The 27,113-nt window shown below is 41.8% G+C and overlaps 1 protein-coding gene across 1 annotated transcript in view; it reads left to right on the top strand.

Annotated features, from left to right (window-relative positions):
* The window catches only part of adcy6a (adenylate cyclase 6a), a 48,484-nt gene that overhangs the window by 463 nt on the left and 20,908 nt on the right, over positions 1 to 27,113 (top strand). The window contains 3 exon segments of the mRNA XM_013275873.3: positions 4,246 to 4,503; positions 4,638 to 4,800; positions 4,803 to 5,576. Of these exon segments, the coding sequence (XP_013131327.2) occupies positions 4,484 to 4,503; positions 4,638 to 4,800; positions 4,803 to 5,576 (957 nt within the window). The 5' untranslated portion in view covers positions 4,246 to 4,483.

The following is a 27,113-nucleotide window of genomic DNA, read 5'->3' as shown; positions in this document are numbered from 1 at the left end:
GAGGATACGCGGCCAGTACATGTTTTCCACTGGCGGCCAATAACAACATATCTGTATAGCGGGGGAAAGGATGAGCTGCATCACCGTGCGCCTGTGTTTCCGAGCACAGCTGACAGCGCTGACGGGTGTTTACAGGGCTGGCTTGCATCTCGCATGAGGCGCTCATAATGATTCGGATCTTTTTAATGACATAACTTTAAACTCAAACGCCTCTCTTTATGCGCTAATTGCCTTTCGGATGCGGTGGATTTCTTTCTTTTCTTTTTTTGTAGGCGATCGCTCGCTTTCCTTGCACTGACTGATGCTGAGGAATGTGCAGCAGCAATAATATAAATATAATGCTAATCTGTTTATTTACCCAAGACTCGTGTTTGTCAGTGCACTAATCCTGTGAGCTATTGCTTTGCTGCAGACTGAAGGACAGAGGAGGAGAAGGAGGAGGGGACGACGACAAAAAGAGAATAAATCGCTGACAGAGGCGTGTTGTGTCCTAAGTTGAGATACGGGACGCGGCGGAATGGTTTTATGGTCCCCGCTATGGTTGTCACACAGGCCGTGGTGTTATGTAACAAGAAGCCTACGCTGTTTGAATGCGGGCCCTCACACACGGCCTGTCTGTGCATGGCATTTAGGCACAGGATCGCAAGCACATCATCCGCACATGAGCTAAACGGGGCCGCAGAACATGCGTAAATTGCCCTTTCAAAATCCACAGCGTACCTTTGGTACCCCCCACCCACTACCAACTGCTTGATCCTATTTTTTTTGTCCTGCATTTTTATCCTCTGGATGAGAAGTGCACCACAGGGAGAGAGAGACGCATGCATGCGCGCCCTCGGACATGTCTACTGCCCCGTAATGGGTGACTTGAATGCTCGCTGTTTGTGGCCAGTTGTCCGGTTTAAAATGCCCCTTAGGAATAGTCGGACACCCCCTTCTTCCCCCCCCCCGCCTCTCCTACAGCCAGTGGGGAGGGATTGGGGGGAGAGTGCAGCCAGGCACCATGCAAACACAAGCGGCTGGCAGCTCCGCGACGTTTGCAAATGGGCATGAGCTGCTCGACCTTGTGCAGGGGAGCGAGGGACGCAGCCGGGGAGGTGGAGGTGGGAGGAGAGGGTAGGGAAGTATGTTCGTGTGTGTGTGTGTGTGTGTGTGTGTGTGTGTGTGTGTATGAGAGAGAGAGAGAAGGGTGGTGAGGTGGTGTTGGTGGTTCTCCTTGAATGTTGTCGATACGCTGCCAGGGAGGAGGGATAGGCTACAGCTCGGACAGATACGTGCCAGAGAAGGGGCATGCAGGCAGCAGGATATAGCGAGGAAAATCTATTTTTGCTTCAACAACACATCGTGCCTCTCTCCGGTGAAAATACCGGCCGAGGAGGAGGAGGAGGCGGCGGGTGCAGCAGCAGCAGAAGCGGCTGTGCGTTTCCTGCGTTATGCGTTCGGCTCTGCACTACGGAGCTGAGGGTATCTGGCAGACAGACGTTTTATAATTCAATAAGGGACTTTAACAGTGCTTACAGTGAATGATTACAACGCCAAACTGTTATTGTGTGTATTTTCCATGACACGAGAGCTCTAATAGTGATATCACAACAGGTAGAAACACAATAAATTTGAACAGGTCAGCACAAATTCCCAATTTAATTCCACAGACATTGCCCATTTTAACAGACACAGTTCTCCACGTCCTAATCCATATTCTTATTCTTGGACTCCACTAGAGTATCTCTGCATGATTCAAAGTTATCCTTTATGTATCATATGCTAAAGTTCAACCACTGTCTGTAAAAACTGGCCACCCTCTGTTTAAACCAGCCGTCCTATAATTAATTATAGCCAGCATGAGTTATTAAACGAGCCATTATCTTATACACAGTATAGCAAAATGCAGTAGTGAGTGGTGAAATTAATGACTTTGCTACTTTAGGCATTTGAGATCAAAACAAGCAAACAAAAACAGCAGACAAAAGTGAACTTTTATTAACAGTAATTCGAAAGGGAAGTTGCTGGGCCCATTTCAAGCTTCACAATATTAAACTTGAACTCTTCTAGAGTAGCTTTGCATAATTCAAAGCAGTTTGAAAATAATCCTCGTCTATCTCCTTGGCCTTTGTCCAGTCCCTCAGTTCATTCTCTGTCTGAGACAAGTTGTTATAGCTCATTTCTTCTTTTGAAACATCTGTGTGCCCGACATGACCACATTACAAATGTCTGCTTTTGGTGACGTCATACAGAGCCAGAGTAGAAAAAAAATGTCTGAAACATTACTCTGAAGTTCAAGCTTTTGCCTGTCAGGGGTTGGTTTATAGAATTGCTGACCTCATTATTTGAAACTTGCTTTGTCGGGTCATTGTTAGGCCATCTAGGGCTAAGGTTAGGGTTAAGGTTTAGTTAACGTTCAGCCTTTTTTATGGATTATTTGATCATTTGAAACACCCACAAGAAAAAGCTTTAAAATTTATCATTTTCTAGTTTGTGAAAATTGATGTATTTAGCAGGTGGTCAAAACAAAACCCAATCCTAACACGTTGCAGATTACCTGGTACATGTTAAGAGGTTATCATGTTATATTACAGTATGCGTCTATAGTACCAATCAAAAGTTTGGTCATAGTCATATTGAAGTATTTCTTTATTTTTCATTATTTTCCACACTTTATAATAAAAGTAAATAATAATGGAAACAAAAAACCATTTCAGCTGTCAGTCACCTACAGCAACTCGAGCTTTCTTCACCGAACTGAACCAGGAAATTGTGCCTTTAGCCAAATATGTGCACCTTGGTTCAAGCTTACTTTGCTGCCAAATTATTGTTCTGGATAAATCATTAACAGCCCAGCGAGAGGAAAGCAAAACCCCAAATACACCTTAAACACTTTCGCTGCCAGAGGATTGTTTTGAACTTACCAAAGACTCAGGAGATTTTTAATACCGACGCATGATGTAAGTCGCCGACGCAGATAGTGTTAAAGACAGCAAAAGAATCATCAATTCGAAGATTTCACTTCCAAACATCACTCATGTTTTGTTAGGACTTTTAATTGTTCAGAATTTTCCAAAACACTTAAAACACACACAAGTTTTCTTTTTGTGTGTGATGCATGGATACGATTTTTTTTCTTCTGTGGAGCTCACGGGGGTCATTCTCTTGTAAGGTAACATAGAGGCAGGCATTAGAGTGCCATATGCTATGTTTTCTTTTGGTTACCACATATAACTGATAATAAAAAATATGACTAAATATTATCAAATTAAATTAGAAGACGAAAAAAAGTTTCTCCTAAACTGGACAGCAATAAGAGATATGTAATATTCGGGATCTGAAACCACATAAAGTAAACATACATAGAACTCTTTAAAGGTTAATAAAACAGAACACTCTGAGTGTTGTCCTGTTAAGTGGAGAGTAGCAATTTTTAGGAAAAGCATAACTCCAAAAGTTTAATTTCATTTATTTTGGAGTTCACAGAAAATCCCTACTTTGAAATTTTATCCAACCAGACGACGAATTACATCTAAGAAAATGTATATATGAAATGCTGTGTGTGTGTTAGGTACAACTAAAGGGAAAATATAGGTGAACAACTTGTGATTTAATCCTGCCGTGCCCCAGATCCTGTCATGCTGTATATGCTGCTCCTATCTTGACAGTGTCCTGTTGTCCGGCTGCGTTTATCTCCATTTTTCACTTGTCTGTTTATTGTTGATTGTGATTATCAGCAGAGCTTGAAGGAGCCTTTCTGCATCTTCAAGCCCACCTGACTTCAAATTTCTGTGTTTATACCAGAGGGTATGTTTTGTTTTTTGTTTTTTTGGTCTTTTTGTGTGGGGGGGTTAAACGGAGCAAGTTCTGGTTCACCTTAAAAAACCCACACCTACATGCTATTTTGGGCCCCCTCCCCCTGCTCTGAATCCATTTTCAGACTATATCAAGTGTGTCTGGTTTTCCAGGAAATTAGATTTATGTGCATTTTGCTCTCAGTATGATGCATTTTATTTCCTGTCAATTTGCGCATGGAGAAGCTTTTTTTCCCCTCTAACGAGCTATTAAAAGAGCTAAACGTGTGTCAGAAGAGTTTATTAGTATGACTACTAGCATCAGTGACAGGCTGCAAAAGGGAGCTCCATTACTGTCACTACCTCGTGTGTTTCACCTGATTACTTAAAAATAGTTTTTTTCTTTTGCTTCACCTTTTCCTGTTTGTCACTGTACAATTTTCTGTGTGTTTTTGTTTTTTTCCTTTAGACCCAGCAGGAGCTGTGGAGATAGGCCTGGCAGCAGAGACTGGTCATCTTATTAATCTTGGTCTCTGATCACTGGCTCTGGCACAAACATCTGGAGCTTTGTGCGCCATTTAACCCCCATCCAGTCACTCCCACCCTGCGGCCCTGCAGCGTGGCTCCTAAAAACACCTCCTTGCGTCTTCATAATTTTGTCCACGGGGATAAATGAGTGAACCGGCTGCAAGGGAAAGGGCGGGGACATGTACCAGAACCCCAACAGGTAAATGAACAACTCCTCTACTCCAAGCGAGGCGAGGAGTAAAACGGTGTTTTGGTCCTCCACTGTGGTATCAGTGCTGTGGCTGTTATCTGAACTGTTCCTGTACTGAATGTTTTTCCTCTCTGCTCATACAGAATGTCCTGGTTCAGTGGTTTCCTAGTTGCCAGAGTGGACGACCGCAAGACTGCGTGGGGGGAGCGCAATGGCAAGAAGTCCAAACGGAAGGGAGGCTCATCTCTCTGCAACCCGCGTTACATGAGCTGTCTGCGGGACCCCGATGCAATGGAGCCCCCTTCCGGAGCCCCCCTCCATCAGCACCACCGCGGAGGGGGGCAGGGGCCATGGGAGGTGGGGGAAACTTCGGCGTCCGTTGCGGATGGCAGGAGGACCACTATGGCAAAAGGGGAGGGGCTCCGAGCGAAGGTGTGGGGCTGAAATCGGTTGACCTGGGCTTTGAGGACGGGGAGTTAAAAGGGAGGAAAGGGGGATGTAATGGAGGAAGCAGCGACATGGGCGACGAAGGTCCCAATGGCGCAGCGGGGGTGGTGACGGCTGCGGACTGCTGGCTCAGGGTGGTACGAGTATTCCAGTCGAAAAAATTCCAGTCCCGCAAACTGGAGCGTCTATACCAGCGTTACTTCTTTAGGCTGAACCAGAGCTCCTTGACCATGCTCATGGGGGTACTTGTGATTGTGTGCGGCATCATGCTGACCTTCCACTGTGTCCACGCCGCCCCTCACGTGGCCTATTCGTCAGCCCTTTCAGTTGCGATGGCGCTCTTTATGGCTCTAATGGTAGTGTGCAACCGCAATGGCTTCCACCAGGACTACATGTGGATGGTCAGTTACCTGGTGATCGGAGTCTTAGTGTTCGTACAGGTTTTTGGGGTGCTCATGGTGGCGCCCAGGAGTGCTTCGGAAGGCATCTGGTGGTCCGTGTTCTTCATCTACATCATCTACACTCTGCTGCCTGTGAGGATGAGGGCGGCCGTACTGAGTGGAGCAGTGCTGTCCATCATACACGTGGTCACCACCTGGCAGATCAACCAGGAAGACAAGTTCCTCTGGAAACAGGTAAAAAGCCTGATGTCTGAATGTTCTGTAGTGTCTTTGCTCTTCATGTGAAGCGACACGGATGGCCAACAGTAGTTGCTTTTTTTTCGTTCTGTGGTTTTGTCTCCATACATATTTGCTTGGCAAGTGGAAGATCGCTGGTTCAATTCCAGCCCACAGATACAGATCTCCTTTGGGGTTGTGGCGAGAAGGGAATCCGGTATAAAACTGCCAAATCAAACATGCAGAGCTAACTGCTGTGGTGACCCCTGTGACAAGGGAACAGCTCCTTCTTCTCTCCCCATTCTGTGGTTATTGATTTGTTATCCTGCTGTTTTTCAGAAGTTCATAATCAAGTTCATACTCTCATATCCTCTTAAAACACACAGGCCCTTGGGTGAGTCACTCATTATAAATGACTTAGAGTGTAGCTAAGCATTGGTTGAATCAATATGCTCTGGTCTCCAGCAAGGTTTTTAACCCCCAACCTGAATAATAAAAAAAGAATGCCATTTTCCCACATTTAAATAGTATGCGAATGACCAGATCCGTTTGAAGCAGAGCGCCACCACAAACAGGAACCCAAATGGTTTTCCCCTGTTAATGGCCTGTATTGGCCTCTTACAGATGTATTGGTAGTTGTGAGATTAAAGCTGAAAAAAAGGCGCTTGGGTTCATTTAGTAACGTTCATCTCTGTCTGTGGCACACGCAGCACAGTACTCTGACTGTGGCTCAGCAGATGGTGGTGCAAAAAACATGCAGCGTTTTCACATTTAGGTTTTACACATACTGCTGTAAAGGTAGCTAACAATAGCATAATAATTACGTTTAACGCTCCTAAAACCACAAACATGGTTGAGAGGTCTAACTGAAGTCTGTGACTTGGTGGCTATAGCTGCCTATTTTACCACATCTGCCAGTCAAAGTGGCCAAACCCCTAACTCCATGAGGAGGAAACAAACTATAGAGGCTAAAGGTCATTGTAGTTTTGATGCTGTTAAGCGGAGCATTTAACAAGGGAGTATGAGGAGTCATTCAGCTTTGGAGGCAGAGCCTCAAGTGGCACCTAGAGGAACTGCAGTTTATACGACTTAATTGTTGGCTTTATTTCTACAGCCCTGAAAGTTGCTGCTTTATATAGCCAAACCATATTGACTGATATATTATCTTTTTTTTTTTACTCTCTAAAAACCCCCCTCAGGATTTAAGATAACATAGCAATAACAGCAGGAATGGCGGTTAGTTCCTTACTTTGTAATAAAACTGCATAACAGCAGAATAGTACCTTCTTACTTTTTTTCTTTTGACATGTTAAAGAAACACCAAGCCAAGCCAAGCCAAGCTTTTATCCCCATGTTTATTCTTCTTGGGCATTATGCAAGAGAAGCATAAGAGCACTCAGATTGATTTAGGAGGTATCTATATTAAAACTGCGTTCTGGTAGAACATCTGTAAATGTTTAGAAGGCTGTAACATCCTAATAGTGATTTCTCAAATGTCACCTTTGCAAAACAATCTGTGTTTACACGTCCAGGAGACAACAAGCAAAGTTAGAATTCATTGGGAGTGGCCTTCCTGATAATTTGATGATCCAGTTTTTGTTCAAATATACTCGGTGCCTTTCTGTGAAGCGTTTGCATGTTCACCCCGGGCCTCTGGGTATTCCTGCTTTCCGCAGTCCAAAGACATGCATGTTTGGTTCATTGGTAGTAAACTGAACTGGCTATAGGTGTGAACGTGAGTATGAATGGTAATCTGTATTTCTGTGTTTGGTGTTGGAGTTTACAGTGTACTCTGGGTTTCTTGTAGTATTTTTTATGGAATAAGCTGGCTGCAAGGGCTGAAAACAGAGTATATAAGAGCCAGGAAACAGAACAGAAACAGTTTCTTGTTTCTAAACCAAAACATGGAGCTGAAAGATGCTAAGTTAGGTGACACTGATATGAGTAAGGTTTCTTTTTTGGACTTAATTAAAATCAGTCAAATAAAACACTCTCACATTTCTGACAAGCACAACCAAACCAAACCAATGAGAAACCCAAAATATGAACAGAAATAGCATCCTTGATGTAAATATTCTACATGATCCATCCAGTTTCCTCCGCTTATTCAATTCAGGGTCACCGGGGGGCTGGAGCCTATCCCAGCTGTTGTTGGGAGAGAGGCAAAGTACACCCTGGACAGGTTTCCAGTCTCTCTCAGGCTAACACATAGAGGCAGACAACCACTAATGCACACATTCACATCTACATCACCAATTAACCCAACCCCATGTTAGGTTGTTTTTGGCCTCTGGGAAGAAGCCAAAACACTCAGAGGCCCCAGTGGCCCCAGACTGGATTCAAACTGAGGACCTTTTTGCTGTGATGTGACAATGCTGATTTTTAATGTATTACTGTTGCAGTGTGATTTTAAAAAAGCAGAAAGAATTAGTCATTTTCAAAAACTTATTTTGAAAATCAGCTGATTTAAATAAAACACTTTGCAGAAACTGGTCAGTTTAGTTATGAGGGTTTGATGCTTTGTTAGGCAAAGCTAAACACACTGAGCCTTATTACAGTGTGATAGGAATTTTATGTACCCGACACTCTATAGATAAAATATTTATTCACAGCAACAGCAACAACTACGCTCAGGTTCAAACTGTTTTGGGTTAATTAAACAAGGGGAAACAATGAGGTTTTGAATATGCAAGCAAAATGAACCGTTGGATGTATAGTGATGAACTATCACTGTAGATTGACTGAACTTGACTCTCAGTCATATCCCCGACTGCATTTAAAACACTGACATCATGCTGTTGATGGGGCGGCTAGCGTGTGAACTGTAAACGGCTCTGCTGGGTCTTGTCACCACGTTGTATGTGCGTATTTACATGTACTTTGGGGCTTATGGGTCTCGCTGTACAGTGTGTTGTTTGTGCGTCATGCCAAGGACCTAGGGGCTCACTGAAGGTCAGTGGGCTGAATGAACCGCCCCAGCTGGACGGCTGTATGTGTGTGCGCGTATGTGTGCTGTTGTGTGACAGTGGGAGAATACCATGATATAAAGCAGTATCACTCAGGTCTCTGTGCTCTCACACAAGGGACACTTTGTACTTTTCTCTCAGGGTGGGGGGACGGGGGTGAGGCCGAAGGGGGGGGGGGGGGGGGGGGGGGGGGGGGCAATATGGTGGCTGTTTGGCCTCTGTAGTGCCTTAGCTGTTTTACAGCTGTCTTCTCCTCTGGGAAAAGTTATGCAAAACAAAATAGGAAGGCCATTACTAAGAAACAGTAGGGGGGATATTAGGCTTAATCATAACTAATTGTCACTGTAATGCATTTAATAAAACATCCTTTTAGTTGTTTGCCCGATTATACAAACTATATTCTGAGAAAATAATCCAAATTAGTCACTTGCACACCGACTGCTGTGTTATAATATTGTGATTGTTTATTATAAATTAATTACCGTAGCACAGGAGTAGATTAGGGATTCGTGGGAACTCTGTAATTACAGCGTGCTCTGTCACATCAGGCACGATATATCATAGTGTAATCCATCACATGTTCTTACATTGTTTGCCATCGTTACGTGAATGAAAGTCATGAGATCGCTGCAGCCCAGCTATGCTGTTAATTCCTAAGGTCGCTTGTGTACTGTGTGACCAGCTAATTCAGTGTCATCAATCACTGCTTCACGCTTGCCTGCAACTATTTCCTCTTTCTCATAACTCATTAACCGGCTTTCTGTTTGGATGGATGAGTACAGGTGATTGGTGCAGGCGATTCGAAAACTGGGCATGACGAATGATGTAAATGCAGATAGTGTTTTTGTTTTGTTTTTTTAGGGTGGAGAGTTTGTTAGACTCTAGGTGTCTTATTTCACTTCCCTTATTTTCTGTCAGAGTGAAGCTCATTAATCTGCATCACTTAAATTGGGTTGGTTTTATTGCATATTACGGGAGAGTTGCTGGATTATGGTAAAAATCCTAATCACAATTATTTTGGGCAACATCTTTATTTAACACAGTTACTCATAGACTGTGTGAGCATAGTTGATATGCTAAGCTAAAAAATGAAGAAAATTATGTTTGTAATTGAGTGGATTTCTTTGAACTTTACCTATATCTCAGCTGGAAAACCTACAGAAATAAATCACTGGTTGAGGTTATCGTAGCTCAGCCTTATAGCTAAATTTGGACATGCATGAAGAGGCAAAAAATAAAGGAAAATGGTTTTGATTAAAGGCAGAATTAAAGAAATATTAACAACTAAAGCAGCACAGTACTCAATTTTTCTCACTTGCCATGCTTTAAATATCAGTGGATGCCAAAATTATCATTGAAACAATTAGATTAATTGGGCAGCTCCGCATCAAACCCTAGTTTCATTTGCTTCTTGCAGAAATCATTTAAAGCCATAATCAAGTCAAAGAGAAACGATGAACTGAAACCACAGAGAACATTGTTAATGAATAAAGAGTAATAAAGTTTGGGGAAATTGTTGCTGTTGTTATTCCTGCATAGATTAGTATTTATAGAAAGCAGATATTATACTGCATACTCAGGTAGAATTAAATCTTGGCGAGAGATGGGATACACCCTGGACAGTTGAGACTGCTGGAACCACTGATGACCCTGTTTTATGCCTGATTTAGACTAGATTAAGAAATCTACATCATAACTTACGACGTAACCAGAAACCTCTTTTAAGCCTACAATGTAACCTTCCTGCAACTACCTGCAACTCGGAAGGTTACAGCAAAGAGTTAAAAGGGGTTTCTGGTTACATTGTAAGGTACGACTTAGATTACCCGCAGAAGTCTAAATCAGGCATAAGTCAGAAAACCTTTAGGACTGTGTTTTAGTCTGGACGGGTTGAAACTGAGACTCTCAGTAAAAGATGGTGTTTGGTTCCTGATTAGGTCTTACATTTACAAATTTGCAGTGAATGACTTATTTTTATTGCCCTGATTTCCTTGAGTGAAAGTAAAATTGACTGCTTATTTTCCAAGGGGTCACAATGGCACATGCCCTTTCTGACCCTACCCTCCCATTTATCCCATTTACCCAGGGTTGGAACCAACACTGAGAGTACACTAGCTTGTGACCCCCTGAGGCTGGGTTTGTGTCATGAATGGTCAGTGTGTTAACCACCGAAGTAAATGGGCTTTTTTCACAGTCTACTCATCTTGGAAGATTTGTTCTGTGGGAAATAAGAGTTTATGACACCTTTTGTTCAGCAAGATAATCTTTAAAAATTAACAATACCTTTGAAGTATAAACGCAATAAATGGACTTTAGTGTCACTATGAATCTCATAGTCACCAAATCCCCGTGTGGGATGTGATGAGCGTCATCTTCAAACTCTTTTAGCTGCTCGTTGGCTTTGAAATTCACAAGTGGCATATTCAGTACAGATTCTGTGCTGTAAAACAAAATGAAAGTGTTTCAAGCTTTTGTGAAGTCTTATTGTCCATACTGGATGTGATATAACCACCGGACGCTCAGGAAAAATGTGTATTCCCAGCTGGTTGCCATTGTTTCCTGGAGGTTTCTGGAATTTGCTGCATGAAATCAGATGCATAGAAAGTGCTGCACATGAAACCTAATGATTGGTGTGGTTAACAACAGATTGCCTGTAGTTTTTCAAGGGTTGCCAAGGATTGCACAGCTTGAAAAAGTTCAACGCAAACCAGACATGGAGAAGGTCACCCATACTTTTCCCTCATGACTGGTGGTTGTCAGATGATCATGGACCAGTCTCCTCGCCTGGGGGCGTTATCCACTTGAACCGTGATTGTCCAAAATTATGGACGAGCCGCTGAAAAAAACCTTCACGAGGATTCAACACAAAGTGCAAAAATACAAAATAATTTGTGGGTTTGAAGACAAATTTCTGCAGCACTCTACTCTAAGACTCCAAAAAAAATCTGTTGAGTGCTATTGCATGAAAAACGAAGGCACAAAAAGATTCATGGTTTTGCTGTGGTTATTTTTATAAACTGACATTTTGACTGGCGAACTGAACAGTTTAAGGTGAAAAGCTAAATTAGCTTGTCTGTCTCTATGGCATATATACAATTATAACTCAGTGGATGATGACAAAAAAAGACAGACCTTTACTGCTTTAAACATAGTATTACTGTGACTTGTTAAGTAGGATATATCACCACCAGAAGAAGAAGAAGTAGCTGCTTTTGGCTCATAAGGGGTCACCATAGCGGGTAGCTCCACCCTGGATGCCGACGATCTGTGTCTCCTCTCCAAAGCAAACTATATACCACTGCACTATGGAGCAACTATAATATGCCATCGTCAAAATAAAAGAAACTTTAATGAAGTTACAGCAAATTTCTGCACTAATGTGAGTGTTAGGATGTGTGTGTTCTGCTCAGGGTTGTTTTTTTTGTACATTTCTCAGACATGTTCAGATCAGCTAAGACTCTTGGAGACATCTCATAAGTGTGTAGTCGCTGTATGGGGGGTACTTCTTGTTCAACCCATGAAATTTCTGGTCCTCAAACCTTTCAAAACACACAAAGACCATGTGGTTGTTCCCTATTGCTCTTGGATTTGGTTTGGTAGGTGTGTTTTTACAGCTGTAGAATCGAGGATCATCTCTTGATTCGCCGCGAGTATCTTTCCGCACAGCCTCGCACTGTAAACCACAAAATGTGGCGGTTTGATCGACCTTGTTGTATAAGGCTTACGAAACAAACACTAACAGTTTAAACATGGTTCGTGTTCGCCCTGTTACATGAGTTGCGTGAGCTTCACTCTGCTGTTTTTGTGTCACGATGTCTGTGCTCCTCAAACTTCCTCAGCTGAAATCAATTAGCTGTAACTGTACAGTACGTACACATGTCCCCTGTCAACTCATACACACACACACACACACGCACACCCGCACACACACGCTTTGTTATGGTTTACGCCTTCCCTTCTCCCCTCTATTGAATGTTGTCAGAATTGCTGTTCTTTGTTTTTCTTTGGGAAATAACATCACAAAACAATGGTCCTGCTCGCCTGCTCGCCTGTGTGTGGGTGTCCGTTTCTGCGTCCATACTGACATGTGCTTGTCCATCTTCGTGCTCGGCATTAAATTAGAAACATGCAGCGCGCACGCTTGAATCTGCACACTTTGTTTTTGCACCCTCGATCTTCTTTTTGTCACACAATCTTCTTACGCTCGCACCTTTCGCACAGCAGAGTTGTTTGCTTTACGGCCGCTAACAATGGCCAACATTGTCGTGGAGATGTTGTTGACACAAGTGCCGTGAGAGGTCAAAGACTGGTTCCTAAAAATACCTGGCCTTTGGCGTTTCTGCTAACTGTTGCGTCACATGGAACAGTCTTATCAGAGCCTGCGTCAGAGCAACGGGCAGGTCACTCTATCCCCCTTTTCTGTGGATACACATGGGCCTGCTCTTTCACATGCCCTGAAACACACTAACCTCGCTAGGGTAGAGGCTTCTAATGCTGTATAGTCAGAGATAGCCCAACCATTCCTTTATCTTTTAAAGTTGTGTGTAAATGAATGGGTATTTGAGTTTTGGCCACAGAAGAGGTGGCGGGTTAAGAAAGAGCACAGAGGGCAAATCAGGCCTCCTTGTAGACTACGAGGACCCTGAGTCAATTTGTTACACTGGCCTCCTTGTCTAACTCTTATTTAATAAGTATTTTGTATTCGGTAGATAAGATTAGAGTATGCAAACCCCCTGGGGTTTCACGTCAAACTTTCCAAAAGGCTGTTTACTCAATTTTCAAATTTCCATGAGGTTACACAGAGAATAGATGCATTTCCATCAGAGGAAACCTCACACAGACCGTATCAGCTGTTTACAGTTTCAGCATCTCCCGGTGCTGGAGTAACCCTGTGTGTGCATCATGGATCAGGACGAGGGGCGGGGGGCGCTTGGATCTTAGTGGGAGAAGCGTCAGCCTGCAATGGCCACCTGTGCAAAGCCGCAGCTATAGAATAAGGGAAAGAGGAACGGAGCAGAATCTGATATTCTCCACACGTAGTCCTTCCACAGCCTCCTTGATAAATAATTTGTGTGTTTAACTCGGCAGCAGCATTTTAACGAGGCTACCTGTCACATGTACGCTAGGCTCGCAACCAGGATGGGACACGCACAGAAAACACGCAGTGAAGAGAATTTGGAGGGAAATTTATTTTTGACTTTGGAAAATGATCAAATACAGTTATTTAGTGCTTAGTATGGCACAGTTCCACAGGTCTATTTTTTGTTGGACAAAGACAGAGTTTTTGTAGTTTTGCTACTGTAGACCAAATCAAATAATCAATATGTGACAGAAATGTAGACTTTTGCCTTTAATTTTGGGGGTTTTGTGAACATTTTTCATGAATTGTTTAGGAATTACAACCATTTTTTATACACAGTCACCTATTTTCAGTGGCTCAAAAGTAGTTGGACATTTGGTTGATAAGGAGTGTTGAATTTGCATTTTATAGCTTTTCACTGTCATTTTAAATATGATGCCCAAAGAGATGCCAGTGCAAGTCAGGGAAGCCATTATTAGGCTTATATAGCAAAACAAACTGATAAGGGAGATAGGAATTTTAGGAGCGGCCAAATCAACAATCATTCCTAAAAAGAGGAAACACACTGGTACAGCCATATAGTAGCTCTTCTCGTTATGTTGGTGCTGAAGGCAATTGCAGGTGCCTGGGTTTGAGTGTTCCCCTGACCATTTCCTGCACGTCATTCCCCACACTTTCACCCTGCTTTTCTATCAACTCGCTTCACCATCCTGTTCCTATAATAAAAGCTTGATCCCTCCAAAAAAGTTCCAAAAGACCTAACAAGATGACAGAATTCTTTCCTTGGTTAAGAAAAGCAGCTTCACAACATCTAACCAAGTCAAAAACACTCTCAGAGAGGTAAGGTTGTCATTGTTAAGGTCTACACTCAAGAGACAGCTTTACAACTGTAAATACAGAGGGCTTACAAGAAGGTGCAAACCACTGGCTACACCCAAGAATATGAAGGCCAGAGTAGGCTTTACCAGAAAACAAAAAAGCTTGCACAGTTTTGGACAGGTGAAAGTAAGGTTAAGTTGTTAACTTCGAAGAGAAACAGGTCATGACCCAAAACATACCACATTACCCGTCAAACATGGTCATGACCGGGTCATGACCCAAAACATACCACATTACCCGTCAAACATGGTAGAAGGAGTTATATAGCATGGACCACTGATAGAAGTAGCAGGATGAATTGTGAAGTGACCAGGGCTATACTTTGCGACTGAGACAAGTGAGCTTCTCCTCACAATGTAAATAGATAATGATTCAAAATAAACTGCAAGAGCAACCAAAGAGTTTCTCAAGGCAAAGAAATGGGATATTCTTCAATAACCAAGTCAGTCACCTGAGCTCAACCCAATAGAGCACACTTTTCAGTTATCGAATACAAAACTGAATGCAGCGAAACCCGCAAACATGCAGAAACTGAAGGCGGCTGCAAAAAAGGTATAGCAGAACACTCAATGGATACGTCATTTGATAGTATCCCCGGATTGTAGGCTTCAGGCAGTCATTGACTACAGTGGATTTTCATCCAGTAATTAAAAACAATCCTTATATTTGAAATTATGCTAGACTGCCCAGTTAATTTCTAGGCTTTGAAAATGATAGCCTGTATATAAAAATGCAAAAAATGTTGGAATTAAAACTAAAAGTCTGCCGTTAAATTATTTAAAAATGCTATCTTGTGCTGGACAGACACAAAGATTGTGTGTTCTGACCTAACTGTACCTAGTAGTAAATTGTTGTGTTTTGGCATGTCATGATAAAATTCTAGTTGTTTTTTTTTTTCTTTGGTATGTCTGTGAGGGTAACATTTAAACAATAATTTAAGAATAATTTACCAGTACTCCACGCTACTAATCCAATACAAATGACTGCATTTTTAAGATAAATCCACTGTAGTCAAAGCTCAAAGGATGTTAGCACATTTCATAGCTGCCTGCATTAACTTAACTACGCACATACACACATGCACATACATGCTCACACATGTAACACCACCAACACCACCCAGTATGCCAATCTGTGGACCAGTAAGAGTGCAGGGGAAGGAGTTAGCATCACTTCTGAGACTGATGGGGAATAAACAGCATCGCTAAGTGTCTCCCTCAGTGCTCGTGTTGAGTTGGTCCAGCGTTGCCATGGAAACAACTACGACTCAAGCAGCCAAGACCCAGTTTGGTAACCGTTGCCTCAAGTGAAGACGGGAGAAAAAAAAAAACATTTCAGAAATCAGGTCAAAATTGATTTCTGCCATTTACCTCTCCTTCTGAGAATCACAAAGCTCAGGGTCGGGGTGGGGGGTGGGGGTGGCAGCCATTGGAGGGGGGTCTGTGCTTTCTAGACACGATGCTGTTTGGCTGCTTGGATAGATTTGTGCTTTGTTTTCCTCCCCCCTGCTGTCGAATTGAGACAGTCCGTAATTAAACATGGCGATGACAGGGAAGAGGTCATATGAGCGGAGGTGGTGGGGAGTCGAGAGGGAGGGATACACAGGATGTTGTTTGCCAGTTGTCTGGTTCAGAGAAGCTTATCTCTGGTCAGCTTGCTATGACTGTGCATCTTTGTAACCCCACTGCTGTGGAAGCAGCAAGTGTGTTTTAGGCCTTAAAGAAAGTTCACTTGCTTGAATCGTCGGCCTTGTACGGTTCTGTTATTTATACAGATCTTTTCTGGGTGCCGATAATTGGCTTTATTGCTAATTGCATCTCCTTTACGTTCTTCTAATACTGATGTAACTCCTCTATGAGGCTTCTTGTTTTATCACAGCAGTTATTCCTCAGTCTGCCGGGCCGTGCGTCCTTGCGGGGGGTCCCACGTGTTCCAAAAAACTTGATGATCGTGTGAAACGGGTCTTGATTTTCTTCTTATGCAGATTTTGTTGCCATTTAAATAAATTAAAAACATTTTTGCAGCTCTAGTGCCAGAACCCTTTTTTTTTTTTTTTAAAGTCGCACTCTCTCCACAGAAGTCACACCCGCCTGGTTGCCAAAGGAAATGTGTGTGTTGCATAGTTTTTCAGTGTTAGGACCCCCAGCTTGTCTCTGTCCCTGCTTACAAAAACTGATGGATAAGGAGTTTTAAAATGTTTAATAAGAATAAGTTGCTTCATATTAAATTCATGTGAGTATTTGCGTTCAGTGTTTCTTCTTCAGTCATCTTTCTCACTCACTATGTGTTAATAGACCTCTCTGCATTGAATCATACCTGTTATCAATCCCTGGCTCTCCCACAGTATGCCTTCTGTCTTGTTTTCCTTCTCTCACCCCAACCGGTCACGGCAGATGGCTCCTCCCTGAGCCTGGTTCTGCTGGAGGTTTCTTCCTGTTAAAAGGGAGTTTTTCCTTCCCACTGTCGCCAAAGTGCTTGCTCACAGGGGGCCATATGATTGTTGGGTTTTTCTCTGTATGTATTATTGTAGGGTCTACCTTACAATATAAAGCGCCTTGAGCTGACTGTTATTGTGATTTGGCGCTATATAAATAAAACTGAATTGAATTGAATAGTATGTATTTACACAGTGTGACCAGTACATGTTTAAATGTGCTGGAAGAAATGCATTAAAACCAACAGGCAGATTTATTAATAGACATCTGAGTGAGTGAAAGAGTTGGTCTGGTAATGCAGTCAAGCTTCAAAACAATATTTGTTACAAGTAAATATATTGTTGCCAGCTTTGCAAATAAGTTACACTTTTGAGAGCGGGAACAGTTGCGTAAAAGTACTCAGATATAAAATGAGCCATCAGTTTTCCTTTTTTTTCATTTGTAACTCTAAAACTAAGAAAACTTAGTACTTCCTTTTTGCTTCCATGGGAATTAAGTGGGTAAATAGCAGCCAGGTGCTGCTAATCTGATGCACTTTATTAATTAATCATCAGCAAGTGTGAGCACATATATAAAAGCTGTTTTATTGGTCTGGAGCATTCAGGTGTGTGTTATCACAATGTCGTCCAGCTTTGAACACACAAGACTTCTATAGAAATGTCCTTTGGACAGACAAGCCCAAGGTGGAGATCTTTGACCAGAATAATAACACCATAAATAATAATGCAAGGCAAAAATACAAAATACAGCATGTCAGCACAAACAGCTCACACAGCTAGCTGTCAGTCAGAGGGGAAGGGGTGATGATGTGGACTTGTTTTTCAGGCCACAGGACCTGGGCACCTTGCAATCGTTGAGTCAACCATGAAATCCTCTATATGCCAAAGTTATGCATGAATGAATGCCCGCAAACCTCAGTGAACTGAAGCTGTATTGTAAAGTAGTATAGTGTAAAATTGAGGGTAACAAAATTCCTCCACAACAAGAGAGACTGATGAAGCCAAATACGCGACAATTATATGAAGTTACTGGTGCTAAAGGTGGTTCTACATGCTATGAAGTCGTGAGATGTAGTGTCGTTTTTCACAGGACTGCAGAGAGTCCAATATACTAAAAACCTACTTCATCCAGTAACTAATGCAAGCTGCAAGTAATAAATAATGAATAAATGTTTTATTGTTGCCTGGTGGAAAGGTATCTGCATAAATGCGGAAACGTGGCGCTATGATTCTAGACTGTGTTTGGTCTGAAGCACCGTTTCTTTGAGTCATACTTAAATTTCCACCCATGGAAGGACATTGTTTTATGGAATCCCACAAAGCAACTTACTATATTAAAAAAAAGTAATCAGATCTGTTTTTGTTTCTTGTATAGAAACAGACAAACAGAAGAGAGTGGATGACTGCAGCTGTTAAATGTTTTCTTGACGAGTATGCAAAGTGCTCACATTGTACTTTATTATCAGCAAACTGAACCGTATTTGCACGAGAAAGTGCTATTTCTGTTTAAATGACGCTGATTCTTGTCAGTTTTAGACAGACAGGATGACAGAATTTGGAAACTGTGTTTTAAACAGTTTGATTAAAGCTGTCATGGAAAAAAGGATTTCCTGGGAAACTCTGCTCTGCTGTTCATCACAACTTTACTGCCTCTGACAAGTTACAGGCACGACAGGACTGCACAGGTGACCGCTCTCCAAACTGTTTAAAAAGATTTTAAATGTGTCTCAGCGGCTGACGCTCCGCTCGTAGACCACCCGGCCGAGCGAGGGAGCAGAATGAGCAGGCGGGGCTTGAATATTTATCTGTTGATGTGTTTCTGGTCATTTCAGATAAGGGCAGTGTGAGCTGCGTGTAGACATGAGGCTCAGGCTGAGTACACAAACCCAGCAGCTGCCTGGCACCAAACACACACAGACTCTTTCACAAAGGCTGAAAGTGACAGCGAGTGCGAGTCAGAGCAGGCGGGAAAAAAAATAAATAAATGAAATGAAAGAATATGGAAATAAATAACCTGCCCACTCGAGGAAAGATAAGAGTCAACCTACGGGAGAGACTCTTAGGTTTTGTGGTGACTGAAATGTTGTCATTGTGTTTGAGGTGCGAGAGTGTGGTTTACAGAGCCTGATCTAACACAGATGTTCTAAGGAGTTCCAGATGCTTCTCAAAGGCTGATAGCCTCTGACTTGCACTCTTGCTGGGATCGTTTCCACAATAATATCCCATCATTCACCGCTCCCTCTGGGAGAACGACTTAATAAATAAATTCAGAATGTTGTTTGTCGCGCAGTTTTCGCTCTAGGTAAATAATTTTTTTCCGTGTCAACTTGAAATGCTCTCAGTGTATTTAGGGACAACGCCAAGCTCTTTGAGGTGAAGCGGCGTCGAGAGGGTTCGTCGATTAATTGACATTTTGCGAAGCCACTCTCACGAACAGATGCTTAGGCTTAATGATTTCTGTACATGTTGGAAAAGCTTAAGCTGTGTGTTTGTTCACTCGAATGTCTGATTACAAGCTAGCTAAGTGATCCAGTTTCCATTAGATACTTAAATGAATTGCTTATTATTTCATTTTAGTTTATTGATTTAGTCAATAATGATAATCTACTGTGAAAAGACAGGAACTTTTTTAATGTAATGGTGTCAGTTAATGCTTCATCTGTTATTTGGTGTAGTGTGGCAGGCCGTGGGTGATGTCTGTCAGTAAGAAGGTTAAAATGCACTCAGTGTTTCAAACTTTTGGCTTAGACTATATAAACAGTTAACACTATGTATGTATATGTTCCACTCTCAATGAGAAAATACAGGGTATCAACGGTTAATGCTGGTGGAGGTGATGATGTAATGCTGTGGGGAAAATGTTCTCGGCACAACTAAGTGACTGCTGAGCACATAACACAATGGAGATGAAATGAATAGCGATGAAGTGCTAAAATAAAAAATTATGACGGTTTATAAACCAAATGCAAAAGATGATTCTGATAGAGAGGAACGGTGTCACATTTATTTCATTTTGCATTAAGAATCTTACTTTAATACAAGCTTGTTAATGCACAACTTAAGAAACAAAAAATCTGAAAGATGGGTCAATCGAATGGATTCATCTTGAACATTTTTAATGTCTAAGTGACCTTTTAGCAGCTTCTCAATGACTTGGTGAGTTAGAAAATATATAAATATACATGTATATATTGATGAAGAGTTGCTCATAGGAGGGAAATCAGGGCCAGAGCATCCTGAGAATGCAATATGTTCCTCTGACTTTGGTATGTTGACAAAGACACCAGCCAAGCCCCGCACACATTACCTCCCGCTACTCGGCTGGTTCCCCACTCTGCACCCTCCCGAATCTGGGAGGGGGCTGCAGGTCTTTGGAGTTAGGCTGAGGAATGTGGGTGATAGTTGCTAAGTGAAGCCTGCGCTGCCATCTCTGATAATTCACAGCCTCCGTGGGTGTAAGTTTCGGGCCAGCACTAAGCAGAACCTTTCACAAGACTGAGAGAGAAGCTCACGCTGAGGAAGAGCGAGAGAGAGAAAGAGGGAAGGAGAGGATGCTTGAACAACATCGAGATATATGCAAAAATCATCACGTCTCCGTCTTCCACGAAGAACAAGGCCAACAATGAGCTCTTTTTACCTGAATGTTAAGTCACGAGACCGAACATAATACCTGTACGGACGTCAGCTTGTTTCTAATCTGACCATCTCGGTTAAAAAGATGAAACACGTCATATTTTCTTGCTTACAGCCAGTCTAAAGGGATTTAAAGTGTAATTTTCACATCCTGAGAGAGAGAGAGGGAGAGAGAGAGAGAGCCTTTGGTGCTCGGTTTCATTTCACTGCCTTTTGTCAACTGACTTGTCACTTAAAGAGGTCTGGATAAATAAAGTGGTGTAGTAGTAATATCATGTGTCAGTGGGAAATTTAGTTAAGGTCATCCGTGATCTGATAGTTTTGTACACTCATGCACACAAACGCCTTGTTGTGCACCAGGTTGGGTGTGGGCTGAGTATTGTTAAGAAGGATGGGGAGCAGGATGGGGGATTAAAGGAGGGGGTGGCAGGTCACCTACTGCTGCGCCATGTGAACATACCGAGAAGAAAAGAAAGAGACGCTTGGACTTTGCACTGTAACCTTAGTTGCTTTGAGGCGGGGGTGTGGTTTGTAATGAAACTGGCTTGTGAGTGCCAGATATCAGTCTCACTGAACTGTCTGTGCGGGAGTGAAGTGTTAAGTAATTTAATTCCTTTATCTGCTCAGCACTTTTTCTTTGTTCTTGGCCTTTAAATTTGCAGTAGGAATACTGGATTTTTCTGAGTCAACACTTACAGTAAAAACAGTTTCTGCCAAACCTGTTATCACCCTCATCTTTTCTTAACCTTCTTATATTTCTATTTTTAAAAAATCAAAGTCCACCGTGTTTGCAGGCAGGTGCATGTTAAGATGGTGGGAATGGCGTGCAACTGCTCTCTCCCCCCTCAAAATCTCATAGCCCTCTGGTGTCATTCAGCTAGTAGTAACTTAGTACCTTACCGAAGTACCTTACGGAAGCAGAAATACTGCTAGTATTTCTATGTTATCTGACTTTCTGCTTCTACTCCACTAAGTCTGAACCTCCATGTGATTTATATATTTTTGTCTTGATGCACGCTCAATCATCCAGGTAAGTAAATCCCAAAAAGCTGATGAACAGAATCAACTTTTTGGGGATCTTTTTTGTCAGTTTTAAAAAACAAATTCTACTAATGAATGCTGTATTAGTATGGATAAAGCTCCCTAGCTTTATAATTCAGTTAATTTTCTATTCAATTTTATTAATATAGTGATGATTTATAACAGAAGTTACCTCAAAGCGTTTTCTCGTTCTCGAGAATAAATGAACCCCTATGGTAGCACTTGGTAACAGTGGGAAGGAAGAACACCCTTCTAACAGGAAGGGGGAGGGGAGTACAGATAGACAAGGACAAAAAACAAACTATGGGAGAGGGAATACAAAACTTCATGCACGGAAACGCATAAAAGATGGAAGTGGAGAAGAAATTTTAAGTGTCCGAGCCAAAAGCAGCATAAGTAAGGAATAATTCATTCCCCTGATCCAGCTCTGACTATAAGCTTTATCAAAAAGGAAAGATTTAAGGTCTGTTTTAAAACTAGGGAGGGTGTCTGTCCTCTGAATCCAAACTGGGAACTGGTTCCACTGGAGAGGAGCCTGATAGCTGAAGGCTCTGCCTCCCATTCTGCTTTTGTAAACTAGGAACCACAAGTGACCCTGCAATCTCTGAGAGTGACTGAGAGTGAAGTGCTCTGTAGGGATAATATGTCCCAGTGGAGTATCCCTCCCCCCTCGCCTTGTTCTGGGTGTCCCCTGTGTCACCCCATAAAAAAAAAAAAAAAAATCCTGGAATCTCCTGGTAACATTTTAAGGGGCCCTTGAATGACAAGGAGGGAAGGCTCTGCTGCACATTTCATTCATCCACAGTTCATTTCACTTTTCTAAATATTTTTTAATCAGACTAAAACTTCTTAACACAGACGAAGGAATTGTTGAATTGTAACAGTCGCCTCGGCAAAGGTTAAAATACTATAAACCAGCATAAAAGTGACGGCTGCCGACACAAACCACCATCGTTTAAACCGACACATAACAAACACTCACTAAATGTGTTTGACTTGCGCGTCTTTCCTGTGTGGTTCCTTTTTATTTGGCAACGAAAGTTCAAGGACCCTTGCTCTGTTTTCTTTTTCTGTTCTTCACCGCCTCTTGAGGAATTTTATCAGGCTTTTAACGGGTAAATACTCCCCCATATTCATGAGCTATTCTTTAACTTTCTAATTTGTGGATTTAAAGTGTTTTTCATTAATAACATCTTCCTGCTACAGTGAAATAAACCAAAGTTGAAGCTAAAAACAACATTTTAATGCCTTGTAGAGATGTGTGTGCAGCTGAGCAGCTACAAGAGATCCCTTTCCCTGGGTTTGTAATATGATCAATTGCTAACGTAAAAATATTTCTGTTTTAAATAATGCCGTTCTGATGCACTAAATTTGTTTTAGTCTCATTGGACACTTTCAAACATGTCATTTGTCCGTATTGTCACGCATTTCTCTCTCCTCTTTAAAGAACACTCTTTTTCAGACTGAAAAGGGGCCCGATGGCCTTAAAAGTCAATGTTTATAGGCTCGCTGTCAGGACTGCAGACTTCCTGTTAAAGTAAATGGCCGCCGTGCTGAACCCATCATAAAAGGATGAGAGAAATTATAAATACATTTTCTGGATATTCCATTAGCCCACCACCCCCCTTCCTCTTATTCTCGCCTGCTCGCCCGGCAGCTTCGGAGCTTCGCTTTGATTGGACGAGAAGAAAAGGTGTAGCGTTGCTGTTGTGACAAATGCTTACACATACAGCACGAGTGAAGACACAAATGTAGCACTTAATTTGTTTAGTGTGTGTGTTTAATTTTAGCCTTGCTGGCTGCGTGGCTCTGGGGACGGAAATGCGAGCAGCTTTTGAATGGATTTCCATGACATTTTGTACAAACATTCGTGATCCCCAGAGGACGACTCCTACTGACTTTAATCCCTTGCTGAGAGGCTGCAGTTGAAATGCATGCCATTGTGGTTTAGTGCAACTAATTTTAATCATAATTATGAGCCATCATCTTAGCAGAGATCTTATTTTTCTTTAATAATCAATGAGGTTTGTAACCATATTCACTTTTACTTTTTGTCTTTCTTTTTCAATATAAGTGAATTTAAGCTTATTTTTTAAAAGATTTAAAAGATGAAAGTCTTTCTTTATCAGCTATAGGTCCAACTCGCAACTGAAGCCATTTGATGTTTACATGAGAGAATTATTCAAACTTAAGAGCATTAGTTTTTACAGATGCACTGACATCAGTCAGTCTTTAATATTGTTCTGCACTGTTTTCTGCGTTTTTCCCAAATTTTATAGCCATATTTGATATTTATTTAATTAAGCACCACTGGATCATAGCAAAAATGTACTTTTATAATAAATAAATATAAACTTAAACAAAAATATATATTTTTTAATCTAAATTTCTCAGCTCATGATGACAAAGTTCAGTAGTTTTGGATTATTACTGATAAATAATTACGCAGTCTTTTTTAATTTACATATTAACTCTGGAGGTGTTTCGTGAGAGCAACGCCCTGCTTGTTTTGTACTAAGGTGGTTATTGATTCAGCAATGCATCCATACAGTCATGCTGATCATTTATTGATTATACCCTCGTATTCTTTGTAAGCTGATGGGGGCTTTCTGTGACTAAGTGCATTTTAATCTATGCTGCAGAATAGCCAGTGTTACTGCTGTTTTGGCTTTCCTGTGTAGATCTGAGCAGCTCTTACATAATGCCATTTTGATATCCAGGGATTAGGCCGAGGTCCTCTCCACAGACTGGCCGGCTGCTTCCATCATGTCACCCACGGGAAAATGACAACTGCTTTTATGGCAAAAACAAGACTATGTGACGTTCCGGTGACGCGATACATTTCGGTCTTCACAAACCGAATATAACGTTTTTAGCGGGCTGTAAGCCGAGCTGGCAACTCAGTCCAGTCGGGAATCTCACCTGCTGATGCGTAGTGGCGAGATTATAATGGCGCCGGATTAAACTGGGAAAAGTGACGCCCTTAGATAAATGAGGGTGTTGTTGAACTTAGAGGACACGAGCAGGTGTGGTGGCCTTTTACAGGTAGCAGGTAAACGCTGCCAAGCAGAGCTGCTAAAGAGGTGGAGTGCTGTTGCGTAAACACAGGACTTTACTGTGTACTCTGTAAACCCACTAGCCTGTGCCCTCTTGAGAAAAGCAAGCAATTAGTTTGAAGGCTGCACGCTCAGACGCTTGGAGTGCGATGCGGACGTTAAATGAATCTCAACAGATAAATGCTGCAGCTCATTAAATATTGGAAAGAAGACCCGCTCGCATGTAGAGAAGTCTCAGCTGCATGCACGCTCAGACCGACAGGGCGCTCTCACCTGCAGACATGCATCGTGCTGCAGGTTTCACTTTTGTCTCATGCCTGTTTTTGCTTGAACAGTGAGAGTAATGTAAACAGAGCTGAGCGCTCTGAGCCATCTGCCTAATGTCACTGTGGCCCATATCTGTCCTCTCCCTCCCTCCCGCTCTTACTGGGACTCTTCTTATTCCTGTCATCCACACATTGTCTTTTTCCTTCCTCATGCCGCTTCTGTTTTTACCACTAATTTCCTTCCTCCCCTCAACATCTGTCATTCTTCAGTTTTATCTGCGTTATCCATTATGTGCTTTCTTTCTTTCTCTTTTTTTTTTGTTTTGTTTTACCCCGCCCAGTGTTTACTTTCTTTTTAAACTCCTGTACCCATTACCCATCTGCTTCTATTCTCATGTCTGTGATGCTCTGTAAACTATGTCACCTTGGCTTACCTTAATCCTCTGCTGCTATTCTTAGAATTACTTTCCAGCTGCAATATATATTTATATATATATTTAATCATGCAAACTCTCTACTTAAGCATGATTCTTTTGATCAGTGTTGGGACAGTGCGAAGGCTGTTCTTTTTTTAGCAAGTACTCTCAATTTGTGCACTTAAAAAAACCTAAATTAAAAAATTAAGAAATCTAATTAAACAAAAAATCATAAATCCGCAATATAAGAAATGTACAAACACACAACGTGCAGAATGTTTAAAGAAACCAGTGACGCTTCAGAAAGAAGGATCGAAATCAAAACCACTCATGAGGAGCAACAGTTGATCCTGTCTGAGGATGGGATTAACAAATTTATTATCATTTTGGAAAACGAGATTGAAGATTCCCAGCATTAACTTTAAAGTACCGTTTCCACATGTGAGCGACTCCAGACTATTAAGCTGCGAAGGTTGAGTTATCTGTCTGTACCTTTAAAGGTTCTATTTTTTGGGGGGGCTTTTAGATATTATTGTGTTAGGACAGTGGAGAGGAGACAGAACAGGGAGGGCACAGAGTAAACGGCCTCGGGGCAGATTCAAACCCAAGCCTTACGTCATATGGGTCACCTGCTCAACTCAGTGAGCTAAACGGACACCCTAAAGGCACTACTTAACATTAAAGGATAACAAGTTCTTGCAGAAATGTGTTTTCAGACTCTTTTAACTTTTACTTAACAAGCAAGTGAAAGTCTTGAGATTAAGAATCTCTTTTGGGTTACCGGGTCTGAGATAAACCAAACAAATTCTAAATCACATCCCGGGCCCTCGTGCTGTGAGACAACGTTTCCAAAACCGAGCCACGTGTTAGGACAGGACTAAGGTGCTCGTTGTACAGCATTAACCTAGTCTTAGCCTTGTTGTAAGTCAGGTAATGTAAAATCTCTCAATTTACTTTCAATAATATGTGCTCACTGATGAATACAGACATTCAAAGACTCATAATTTGGAAACAATCCACTGAGACATACATGCCACCTGTCTATAAAGTAAAATGCACACAGTAATACCATTATCTAATCTAGTGTTCTTTGATTTCAACACATTTTGGTTGTTTCAGTACTTGCATAGCTTATTCTATGTAACATAAAATCACATGAAATCCAAAGTCTGGCTCTCATTTTTCTCACTATAATATAATTTATATTATATTTATAATATAATTTGTTTTAGTCGATCATGGGATTTGGAAAAAAATTGGTTTTAAATCAACTCTTGCTATGTTTTTTCCAGCTTTTGCAGGGCCAGTGTTGTTTTTAGAGACGTGGAGGCTGTAACAACCTATCAGCGACAGCTTGACCACTGTCCAGAAACCTGTTTTCTGTACGACACTAACTCCTGATGGTCTTGCAACATATCAAATATTGTAGCTGACTGTACTGATGTCAGTATCAACAACTATACTGAGCACAATGGTATTTATGAATTTTACTCTGACAGACCGTGGTGGTAGGTCTCTGAATCCCCATGTCAGCATTCCAAACCTCAGTACTGGCTGCTTCTGGCTTCTAACCCTTATCTTAACTTTATAACACTAAATGTCTTGTTGTGGTTTTACAGTTTCCATCATTTACAAAAGTATTTTGCCATCCGTCCGTCCATCCATCCATCCATCCATCTTCTGCTTATCAAATTCAGGGCTCTGTTCAGGGTGAATCCTGAACAGGTCGCCAGCCTCTCGCAGGGAAAATGACTAACACAGAGACATGAAACACTAAACTCAAT

This window comes from Oreochromis niloticus, linkage group LG20 (assembly GCF_001858045.2).
Source record: "Oreochromis niloticus isolate F11D_XX linkage group LG20, O_niloticus_UMD_NMBU, whole genome shotgun sequence".
NCBI classification, from domain to species: domain Eukaryota; kingdom Metazoa; phylum Chordata; class Actinopteri; order Cichliformes; family Cichlidae; genus Oreochromis; species Oreochromis niloticus.
Note: the sequence above shows the minus strand (reverse complement) of the source record. Positions and strands in the feature narration are given on the sequence as shown.